Source organism: Plecotus auritus (assembly GCF_963455305.1).
Source record: "Plecotus auritus genome assembly, chromosome: 8".
NCBI lineage: Eukaryota > Metazoa > Chordata > Mammalia > Chiroptera > Vespertilionidae > Plecotus > Plecotus auritus.
In genome coordinates, this window is record NC_137782.1 from 67,571,614 (window position 1) to 67,584,209 (window position 12,596).

The 12,596-nt window shown below is 41.9% G+C and overlaps 1 protein-coding gene across 3 annotated transcripts in view; it reads right to left on the minus strand.

Annotated features, from left to right (window-relative positions):
• Positions 1-12,596, minus strand: part of DNAAF9 (dynein axonemal assembly factor 9) — a 136,609-nt gene that overhangs the window by 12,372 nt on the left and 111,641 nt on the right. For all 3 annotated transcript variants that reach the window (XM_080685377.1, XM_080685376.1, XM_080685378.1), the window contains exons 29-30: positions 11,241-11,278; positions 2,622-2,757 (exon numbers count right to left, since the gene is read on the minus strand). In XM_080685377.1, the coding sequence (XP_080541503.1) occupies positions 2,622-2,757; positions 11,241-11,278 (174 nt within the window). The remainder of the gene's footprint in view (positions 1-2,621; positions 2,758-11,240; positions 11,279-12,596) is intronic.

Sequence of the window (12,596 nt, forward strand, 5' to 3'; positions counted from 1 at the left end):
CATTTGCTTTCTTTCTCCACCGTCCCCCCCCACATATATGCAACAAATGCATGCATTTTTTTTCCTGTTATTTCACCCTTAAGTATTTCAGTATGCATCACCTAAGAACAAGGACATTCTCTTACAGAACCACAATACGATTATCACGCCTGAGGAATTTAATACGGTGGACCAGCAGCACTGGTATTACCTGGGAGCTCATTAGAAATGCAGAATCTCAGGCCCCATTCCAGACCCACTGAATCAGAACCCTCATTTTAATAATCCTCAAGAGATTCATATGCACATTAAAGCTTAAGTAGTATTGATTTAATATACATCCATTTTCAAATTTTCCCTTTCTGGGGGGTAGGGAGACCCAGGATCCAATCAAGGATCACCCATCAAAATTATAATCTTTATTTTCCTTTAATCTGAAACAATTCCTCCAACTTTTATGTGTTTGTTTCTCATGACATTAACCTTTTTGAAGATATGCCAGCTGTCTTGTGTCCCATGACTTCGATTTGTCTGGTTGTTTCCTCATGATTAGATTCAGGTGAATATTTTAGGCAAGATTAATACCCAGGTGATGTGTCCTTCCCATAGCATCATAGGACGGAGGCACATCATGCCAATTTGTTCCATTAGTGGCCTTGCTAAGTTGAATCATTTGGTTAATGTCATGACTACAAGACACCTTCCTCCCACTGTGAAGGTACTTTCTGTCTTTGTAAGTAGTAAGTAGTCTGTGGAGTGATACTCTGAGGCTAGTGAATATCCTTTTCCTCAACCATCTGTCAACTACTGAGCATCCATTGATGATTTTTGCCTAAACCAAGTTATTATACCAAAGGTTACAAGATGGTGACTTTCTAGTTCTAGAAATCCTTATTTATTTGTTAGCATTTGCCTTTTAAAAGAGATTTAGTATCCTGCCCCTCTTCATTTTTTTAGTATCACACAGACTCACTTTATTCTATGTGCTATAATCCATTATTATCATTATTCTTTCTCATGCTCAAGTTGTCCCAATTTGGCTAGTGACAGCTTGTTAAGATAGTTCCCATATCCTTTTGACATATCTACACAAATCTTTGCTTTTTTGGCATAAAATGTACCTGCCCTAGACCTGCAATCAGCCAATTCTCCAAGGAGTCCTGATACCTGACAGTGGATCGGCACATAGAAACCAAGATCTAGAAGTAGGGGTATTTATTGTGGGATTAGTATTTCTGGTCCCTTTCAATGGAAAAGCTCGTAAATATACCTTTTTAAAAATAATAAATTTATACCGAGTTCCCCCAAATTCAAATCCAACATTTACAGGGTTTTCCCTCACCTTTCCCATTTCACATTTATTATTAATCGTATTGGAGGATATTTTCCCCCCATTGATTTCTAGACAGAATGGAAGGGAGGAAGAGTGACACACAGAGAAACATTGATGTGAGAGAGACACATCGACTGGTTGCCTCCTGTACATGCTCTGACCCAGCCAGGGATTGAGCCTGCAACCAAGGTTGTACCCTTGACTGGAATTGAACCTGGGACCTTTCAGTCCATGGGCCAAAGCTCCAACCACTGAGCAAAACTGGCTAGGGCCATATTTATAATCTCCCTTCTCTATTCAGTGATGTTGTTTGGAATCAGGATACCAATAGAGGATTATGCTCAAAAGTTACCTGAATTATTTTGTGTGTGTGTGATTGCAGATGGTTTCACTTTTTTGTTTGTATTTAGATTTTTTCTTCTTTGTTGGTTTCATTTAATTTTTGAATATGTAAAATATTTGCATTGCTCAAAAGTCAAAACTAGCCCTGGCTGGGTAGCTCAGTTGGTTAGAGCATTGTCCTGATATGCCAAGGTTGAGGGTTCAATCTCCAGATCAGGGCACATACAAGAATCAATCAATGAATGCATAAGTAGAACAAATCAATGTTTCTCTCTCTCCCTCCCTTAAATCAATTTTTAAAACGTGAAAACTAGCCCAGCCAGTGTGGCTCAGTGGTTGAGCGTCAATCTATGAACCAGGAGGTCGCAGTTCGATTCCTGGCCAGGGCATATGCCTGGATTGGGGGCTTGATTCCCAGTTGGGGGCATGCATGAGGCAGCCAATCAGATCAGTGATTCTCTCTCATCACTGATGTTTCTATTCCTTTCTCCTTCTTCCTTCCTCTCTGAAGTCAATAAAAATATATTTTAAAAAAGTCAAAACTATATAAAAAGTACATACCTTTTAGTGTCCTTACTGAGCAAACGAAACTGCTATATAATCAGATGCTTTCGTACACACACATACAAAGTCACCAATGATCTATTTTTAGTTTGTAATCTGGACCCAAGTCCATGAAGTAAAAAGATAATTTCTTCTATGTCCTCTATGTAATTTTTCTTACATGTTAACACAGAAACTTGAGAAATTCTTGACTTCCATTCCTTAATGAATGAAAATGTGAATGCATTAAAATAAAATATCTCAAAACAGGACAGGATACTGACACATAGTGTCCTTCTGGTGATTTACGCAGCATCAAGCACTTCTATAACTGCTCAGGACCCTGTGGTGCATTACCAGAGGGTAGCTGCTGCATCTGAGAAGGTGCCTGGTCTGTGGGGTGAAGGGAACGGGATAAATTTACCTGGTGACAATCCCATTTTCTGCAAGAATGAAGGCTGCGGTAGGATTAGCAGCCCTGATGAGGCTCTGCAGCTGAACAAGGAGAGGGTGCCTCTGCTCCATGGTGTGACTGGTGAACACCACATTACTCACCAGGCCTGGCAAGAAAACCAAGAACAGTTCAGCCTTCAGAGTCTTGATGGGCTGAGGGCTCACACCAACATGGGCCCTTGCTAACCTCCCCTGATTGTCCCTTCCAGTAGCACCTTGTATAGACACCCCGGACCCCCAACACCCAGAGACACAGCCATCATTGTTACCTTTTCCGCCACCTCTTGGAGTGCATGGCCTCAACACTGTAGCTGCCTTACTTCCTAATCTCCTATCTTCTTTTTCAAAATGTTTTTTATTGCCCTAACCGGTTTGGCTCAGTGGATAGAGCATCGGCCTTCGGACTCAAGGGTCCCAGGCTCGATTCTGGTCAGGGGCATGTACCTTGGTTGCGGGCACATCCCCGGTAGGGGGTGTGCGGGAGGCAGCTGATCGATGTTTCTCTCTCATCAATGTTTCTAACTCTCTCTCTCCCCCTTACTCTCTGTAAAAAATCAATAAAATATATTTAAAAAAACAAAACAAAATGTTTTTTATTGATTTTGAGAGAGAGAGAGGGAGGGAGAAGGAGAAGGGAGAGAGATAGAAACATCAATGAGCTGCTTCCTGCACGCTCCCTACTGGGGATCGAGCCTGCAACCCAGGCATGTGCCCTGACCAGGAATCAAACTGACCTCTTGGTGCATGGGTTGAAGCTCAACTACTGAGCCACACTTGCCGGGCCCTCCTATCTTCTTAATTCTGCTTTCCAGCTGATACCCTGAGCTTCGTCGGGGGGCCCTTTCTGCATCCCCTGTACTTAACCTCATCAGAAACGGGTGCCAATGACCTTCAGCAGTTCAGACCACATTTACCAGGCACTAACCATGTATCAGGTGCTAACCAGTAGATTCTCAAAGTGTACAGCCGAGAAGGAGTCACACACATAAACCCACAATTGCAAGATAAGTACTAACATAGATATTCACATAATGATACAATAAGAAAGAGGAGCACATGTAATGACAGGTTGTGGGGTAGGCCATGATCACTCCAAACCTTTCTGTGAAAATACAGAAGTAAAATCCGTAACACCAAAGAGAATTTGGAAATCAGGAAAGTTACCACATTCCACCATGCCAATAAAATTATATCTTTTCCATACTCACTCCTATTTTTATGTAGTTATGATCATAGCATATAAACCATTTCTGCTGTAAAGAACATTTGCATTTTTTATTCAACCACTTTATTCACTTTTTAATACTGTGAAAATTTCAAATATATACAAAAATAGATAAAGCAGTGCAATGAGCTTCCATGTGCTTATCACCAGGCGTCAAGCATTATCAACACTTGGCTAATTGTATTCCTTCCATACCATGCCCCTGTCTTTTCTTTTTTCCCCTGCTCCTGCACTGTGCGATTCTGAAGCCAATTCCAGATATCCTATTATTCCATCCAAAATATTTCAGTATATATCTCCATAAGATAAGAACTCTTTAAAAAATGATTAACAATAATTTTTTAAATATGAAAAGTATGATCTGAGCTCAAGTTTCTATATCATGAATGTTTTCTTAGAGTTAACTTAACTTTTTGAACCAGGAGCTAAAGTCCACATGTTATATTCATTGATACATCTCATAATTCCCTTTCAATCTATAGTTTCTCCTGATTTCCTTGAAATTTATTGTTGAAAAATTATATCCTGTAAATTTTTTCCAGTCTGAATTTTGCTGATTGCACCTCCACAGTATTGCTTAACACACTAGCTGGATCTCTTTGATAGATTCAATGTTTTTATTATAAGATAGCTTAAAATTTGTTCTTTTTTCTTTTATAGCAAAGGTGGAGATTTATTGAAGAACAAGTACAGACTCCCATGTGGGGAAGGGAAAGAATCTCACAGCACAGACTCCCATGTGGGGAGGAGGAAAGAGTCCCCTCTTGTTTTTTGTGTGTTTTTTTCCCCCCTAACTTCTTATTTTGAATGCTTAATTTATTATTTTAAAATGTTATTTCTTGTTTAGTAATGTAGTAACCTAGGATATATGCTTTCTTTTGATTTGGTATAGAAATATTCACAACAAGTAGTAGATGGTATCATTAATCATTACAAATTGCTCTTTTAGACTTCTCAATTTTTTTGGCCAATTCAAACTTGCCATTAATAATATTGCCTTCTTTCTTTTTGTTTGCATTTGTCTGTTAGGTCTTTGCCCAATATTTTATCATCACCCTTACTAAGTTTTAGATGCTTCTCTTTATAAAGCACTGCATAACTGGATTTTGTTTTTGGTTTAATCTGAGATATTTTTCCTTTTGCATGTTTATCCCATTTATAGTTATGACACTTTGGTTCTGTCACCTTGTTTGTATTAGATTGTTTAACCTTTAGCAGGATAGCCTTTGCATTCTTTGATAAGTGGTGGGATTACAATCTTTTAGTTCTTATGATAGTGATTCTAACTTTTAAAAATAAGAGATCTAAATCACTATTTCTTATAATGTCACGTTTAGACAGTGTCTACTGACTTTCTAATATGACAGATGCGGAAGCTGGTATATACTTAAATTCTTCCCATTTCTCCACCATCGTATTCTGGCTGATTACATTAGTAATTTCAGTTCCTGCCCTGGCCAGTGTGTTCAGGTTAGAAAGTCAACCTATAGACCAAAGGATTGTGGGTTCAATTCCCAGTCAGGGCACATGCCTGGGTGGTGGGCTTGATCTCCAGAAGGGTGTGTGCAGGAGGCAGCCAATCAATGATTCTCTTTCATCACTGATGTTTATATATCTCTTTCCCTTTCTGAAATCAATAAAAATTTTTTAAAAAAATCTACTCCATCTAAAATCAATGAAAAAATATCCTCAGGTGAGGATTAACAAAAAAACCCCCAAAAACAAAAAGTAATTTTAGTTCCTCTAATGCAGTGGTTCTCAACCTTTCTAATGCCACGACCCTTTAATACAGTTCCTCATGTTGTGGTGACCCCCAACCATAAAATTATTTTCGTTGTTACTTCATAACTGTAATTTTGCTACTGTTAATGAATCGTAATGTAAATATCTGTGTTTTCCGATGGTCTTAGGCTCTACAGCAGCAGGGTCGCCTAAGACCATCGGAAAACACAGATATTTACATTACGATTCATTAACAGTAGCAAAATTACAGTTATGAAGTAACAACGAAAATAATTTTATGGTTGGGGGTCACCACAACATGAGGAAATGTATTAAAGGGTCGCGGCATTAGAAAGGTTGAGAACCACTGCAATGGATACTTTTATATATCTTTAAAGTGTATAACTCTTTATAACTTGATTTAACAACTTAAAACTTTATTGATCTCCCCCATTGGAAGATGTAAAGAGAGTTTTATCTCCTGTTGTCCTCCTAATTTTTTGTTAGATATAATTTCATTTATAGGTTTTTAAGATTTTCAACATTTATATTCCACTTTGTAATAGAATTATCACAGGTGTTATTGTTAATTCTATAACTAAGAAGATTTTCCCGGCAGGTGTGGCTCAGTGATTGAGCATCAACCCATGAACCAGGAGGTCACATGCCTGGGTTGCAGGCTCAATCCCCAGTGTGGGGTGTGAAGGAGGCAGCCGATCAATGATTAATGATTCCGTCTTATCACTGATGTTTCTATCTTTTTCTCCCTCTCCCTCTCTGAAATAAATACAAATATATTATAAAAAAAAGAAAAGAAAAGATACATGCCACTTAACCTCCGAAGGCAGCTGCCATAGCAGCTATGGTATGGGCACTCACATGCCGAAATATATCCTACATAAAACTCTAAGCAAATCCCATTCATCAGACAGCCATCTGAAAAGGTTTCTACGGCTAGGTACATACATATTTTTGGTATAAAACTCAAAGTACAAAAAGGTATTCAGTACACAGTTTCTTCCTCCTTCCTCTGCACCCTGAGCCCTTCCCCAGAGGCAAGCACTGATAACCAGTTTTGAGTAGGCTTCCTCAGACAGTCTATGCATCTACAAGTATATAGGAATATACAGAATCACATTAAATAAAAAACCCTCACCAGAGGATATTTTTTCCATTGATTTCTAGAGAGAGTGGAAAGGAGGGAGGAGGGAAAGAGAGAGAGAGAGAGAGAGAGAGAGAGAGAGAGAGAGAGAGAGAGAATGAGAGATAGAGAGAGAGAAAGAGAGAAACATAGATATGAGAGAGACACATTGATTGGTTGCCTCCCACATGCTCTACATGCCCTGACCAGGGCTGGGGAACCTGCAACCAAGGCATGTGTCCTTGACTGGGAATCGACCCAAGACCCTTTGGTCCACAGGCTGACGCTCTAACCACTGAGCAACCGGCTAGGGCCAGAATCACATTTTTAAATAAGCTTCTAACACACTCAAAACCTCTACTGCTGCCCTAGCCTGTTTCACTCAGTGGATAGAGTGTCAGCCTACAGACTGAAGGGTCCCGGGTTCGATTCCGGTCAAGGGCATGTACCTCGGTTGCATGCTCCTCCCTGGCCCGGGCCCTGGACAGGGCTCATAGAGGAGGCAACCAATCGATGTGTTTTCTCACATCAATATTTCTCTCTGTCTTTCTCTCTCTTTTCCACTCTCTCTAAAAATCAATGGAAAAATATCCTTGAGTGAGGATTAAAAAAACCCAAAACACCTCTATTGTTAAGGTCTCCATGTAAGACCTAGTTTTGGTAACAGCATATGATTAGAAATTCAAATGGAGAATATGTTAGCATTTTGTTTATTCCATTTTAAAAGGTTCCTTGCATGCCCTTTCTGTTCAGAAGCTTTAACATTAAGATGGAGCATCTTCAACCTATATAATTTTGTTAACCTGTGTCACCCCAATACATTCAATAAAAAGAAAAGAAAAAGATGCACCATCTTCAGCCAGAGTGTCAGGGAAGCCTGCTAATGAAGGTGACACTGGTGGTGCCTGTGCTCCCTTTCCCATTTAGGAAGGTCACTCTGGAGGCTGCAGGGGAGACAGGAAGGACAGCCTGGTGAGCTAATGCCAGAACCCCATGCACTGGTTCAGCCACAGGAAGTGACTGGGGCCTCTGGAAACAGAGTGAGGCAAGGTGAGGAGGCCAGGCTCAGAATGTGGCACAGTGGGAAGCAGGCAGGGTTCTAGAAGGCTCAGCACATTCCGGAGATGGCAGATACAGAAGCCGGATGCTGCAAGAGGCCTGTCAGATTCCCAGGGGTAGAAGATGAGAATAGCTGTGGTGGGTCTTGCAGTGAGGAGCCAGGAAAGGCTCAGTAAAGGCTAATAAAGGCCTTAGGATTCTGTCTAGTATCTTCTTGGGCCAAAGAAACTGGAGTCAGACTAGTGCAAACATGCCAACCTAAGCAGTGTATACTACCAGGGTCACAAACAGGCCTGGCCTGTCCAGGAAAAGGTGAGAGGTATTCTGCCCGAAGTACTGTCTGCCTCACAAGTACCATCATAGGCAAACCCTGTGGGCTTGGAATTCTAGGTCAAGAACTGGATATAGAAAAGGGGCTTTGCTTTATAGGGAAACAAGCAAAAGGATTATGCCTAGCATTCCTTAGGCCAGCTATGCAAACTGCCACCTGTCAAGAGGAAATGCCATCTGTGCAGCAGGTGCAGCAGTTATCTGGAGCTCAGGGTGAAGAGGCCACAATGGGTGTTTTCATTTTGCTTGGTTCAGGAGCTTCCTTCTGTTTGTACCAAGGAGTGAATACCCAGATTTGGCCAAGGTCTCACCAGTCTGGCCCATTCCCAACAGTGCCCAGACACCTCTGAGGTCTATCTGACCATCCTAGTCTGGGCGAAAGACTTTCAGTAGCCCTGAAGAAAACAAAGTTCGCCTCTTTTAACTATCTATAGATACTTCTAAGAGCAGTGCATGTTAGTAAAATGTGTCACTCTGCATTCAAGGCAACATTATAATTGGCCCTGCTAGCTTTTTAAGCACTGAGATTATTTCCTAATCCTTAATTTCTGTAATACACATCATCTTGGGACTACACTACAGTCCTTTTCTCATTATAAATAATCCTTTGCTATAAAAGCAATGAATCAGGGAGCCTGACTCACTAAAAGGAGCAAAGGGAAGCAATATGCTTCCTTGGGACATGAAGTGTTTGTCTACTGGTGTCAGGTCCCACCTCCAAGGGAGCCACTAAATCACCGAGGAGAAAAATACAGTTGACCCTAAACAACTTCGGGGTTAGGGGCATTATAGTAAAATGAAGTCTGCATATAATTTTAAAAAATCGATTTCAGAGAGAGGAACGAGAGGGAGACAAAGAGAAACATCAGTGATGAGAGAGAATTATCGATCAGCTGCCTCCCACATGCCCACAACTGGGGATCAAGCCTGCAATCCGGGCATGTGGCCTAAGAATTGAACCATGACCTCCTGGATCATAGGCTGACGTTTAACCACTGAGGCACACGGGCTAGGCTACATATAACTTTTGACTACCCCAAAACTGAACTACTAATAGCCTACTGTTAACAAACAGTTAACATATATTTTGTATGTTATATGTATTATATACTGTATTCTTATAAGCCAGAGAAAATAAAATGTTATTAAAAAATCATAGAGAAAATACATTTACAGTATTTATTGAAAAATCTGCATATAAGCAGATCTGCACAGTTCAAACCTGTATTGTTCATGAGTCAACTGACCTTGCCTTTTATCTCCTCTCCCCCCACCCCCCGGGCCCCCCGCCAGGCAGCTCATGCCCATGGTGAGCCAGGCCAGACCAGTCCACAGGGTTCCCTGGGCCCAGATGCGAGGGGAAGATATTTATCAAGGCACTGTCACTGCACAAGCCCCCCTGGAGTTCAAAAAACAGCATATGTGACCCCCATATCTGATCGCATCCCTAGCCTTATACAAGCACAGAATTTGACACAAGTTGCCTTTGAACACTGAATTAGGAGACAGTTATATTGAAATATTCCTACTAAGTGCCAGAGAGAATGCAATTTGTCCTGTAATATTGCTCAGGCTCATGAACAGTGAAGACAAAGCACTTGCCCTTTGCCAACCATCTGTGCTTTATGTGCAAAAAAAGCAGAGGGGCACTGAGAGAGAAAGTGTCAAGCGCCAAGGACACTAGGATGGCAATAATGTGGTGGACAGGAGCTGACTACAGCCCACACCCGTGGCTTTGATGCTGACTACCAAACATGTATCTGAGGACCAGACGCTCTCCTTGGTTATCTTCCAGTCCTTTGTTTTTTCCTGTGCTTTCTATTTCAAGGACAGGCACCACCAACCTTCCTAATCTCTCAAGCTAGAAACCTAGGAGTCATCTAAGATATCTCCGTTTTCTAACTCATGTCCCATATGTAACCTATCATCATATCCCACTGACCCAACTTCCATAAAATCTCCTTAATCTCTACCTGGGGTAGATACTCTGAGTATCTACCTCCATTCCACTCAGTTTCTGGGGTGCAATGCCTGTAAAGCCACAGGGGCCTCTGGAGGCAGGACTTGAGACTCCTGGTGCAGCAGTCCGACTGCACATTCCTCCCGCCAGTGACCCGACCTCCTGCCCTGTGCAGCACCCAGCTCAGCTGTTTCCCAGGACAACATCTCTGGTTCTCTGGTATGCTCTGCTGTCTCCGCTCCCTGTGGACTGGCAGTGGGCTCAGCAGGGCAAAACTCTGCTGGGGACACCGAGTTTTTCTCTGTCTGATATCTACTTGCTGGGCTGGCTCAGAAAGCCCAGAGCCCAGGTCTTCTGACAACAATGAGCATTTTATCACCACTGCAGGAAACTTAGAATTTATTCTGGGTCTCCAGGCACCATAGCTAATATGACAAAAAAGTGCTGCTTCTAGGGTTCCAGACAGTAAGACAATGCAAAGTTGAGTGTAATCTACAGATGGGTGGATTTTTCTAAATGCCACGAAGCAGGTATGGAAAATTCCAGTGTATGTAGGGGGAATATTAAGGGAGAAGGTTCTATCGGGCCACACTCTGCACTCATGGGACAGGAGAAATGCAAGATCTTAATGTTCCAGTGGCTAGGAATACCTATTCAATAGGTATTAGTTAGAATGGAAGGCAAGGGCAGATTTTTTTTTAAAATATATTTTATTGATTTTTTACAGAGAGGAAGGGAGAGGGATAGAGAGCTAGAAACATTGATGAGAGAGAAACATCGATCAGCTGCCTCCTGCACACCTCCCACTGGGGATGTGCCCACAACCAAGGTACATGCCCCTGACCAGAATCGAACCCGGGACCCCCCAGTCCGCAGGCCGACGCTCTATCCACTGAGCCAAACCGGTTTCAGCACAAGGGCAGATTTAAGCCCAGCTCAGGAGAGGTGTTACCATGGCAATGTGTCATCATTAAGAGACAAACTCTGGAAGAAATCTGCTGATCAAATACAAAAATAAAAGATGTCCAAGTTTTCTCTGTACCAATTTTTTTGTTTTAGATTTTAGAATGGTAGGTAGGAGCATGAAGAAAAGTCTGTTGCATCTAAACAGAATCGGAAAGTCATGCAAACAGGAGTAAAGCCCATTGCTTACCTTGTGAACACTGGTCAAGACATTTTGGAAAGAGAAATCTAGGAAGGAAAAAGAAATATTTTAAAACCATAATGTCGGAGTTGTCATTATTTCCCACAAAAATGAGCATATCACTGATACCTATGATGATTTACTTGAGGGGCAAGCGACAGGATGCACTGAGCATTAGGACAGCCATGGCTATGCAAGAGGTTTTCACAGCTTTGAACCAAAACAGGGTTCCTTAAACCAGGAAAAGTCCCTACGTGGCCAACTCTTGGTGGAATGCTGAAGAGGGGATGCCTACCTGAGCACGGACAGTCTCTAGACTATAGGAAACAGAAAAAGAGCTGGCTTTTTTTTTTTTTTTAAAGATACTGTCTTCATAAAGGGGAAATTCAAGGAAGATGAGAAAAATTACATTCACCTAACTCTAACAGGGGCTTTCAGTACCAAAGTTGCCATGTTTCCTTCATGTGCGCACTAGAATCCTGTTTCCCCTTTAATCCCATTCTGACCTCTAATAGTGAATGAAAAACAGGAAACGGACTGGACCACAACTGAAGCAGGTGCGGGTGACTGATCCAAAGTGTGAGTTAGTTAATAACTGGAGCTCTGTAGGAAGCCCCAGAGAAAATCCCATACTCTCAGTGCTTTAAAACTCCTAAAACATCACAGTGCTCTTCTCAGGGAAGAACAGTAACACTAATGAGAATAGCTGCCTTTTATCTTACTATGGGGCTGGGCCTTATGCAAGCAGTTCACATATACAATCTTGTTCTGTCTTACAGCCACCCCGTTAAAAGATGAGAAGAATGGGTGTAGGATGACTAAGCAGTCTAAGCACTTTGCCCAAGGCTGCACATGAAGCTAATAAGTGGGAAGGCTGATGCAGGGACCCAGGTCTGCTTGGCACCACAGAGCTCCTGTTTTCTTTCCCTGCAAGTGGGATGCTTACTGAAGCCACACTTCTGAACTGTTTCTGGTCTATGTGGCAGGTATTAATGCTGTTCAAAACACTGGAGGGATTTTCCTTGGTGGTGGCAAGTCTTCATTCTTCTATTTGATTTCTAAAAACAGCCAGGCACACATCATTTGGAACCGAATTTGGTGGGTGAGTGAGCTGGATGAATACCATTTTTTGGGCTGCTCTTGCCTGACTACCTCATGGGGTCTGAAGAATTCCAAGAAGGAACCCCCTATGTGCTCTGAGCAAGGTCAAGAGCCCTGGAACATCCACACCAGAGTCTCCCAAGAACAGAACTCACTGACTTCCCTGTACTCACTGTTCACTGAACGCCCTCCTCCCCTACAGCAAATATATTGTTAGAAAGTGTCTGTCCCCATCAAGTGCTTGTGACCTGAGAGTACATGCCC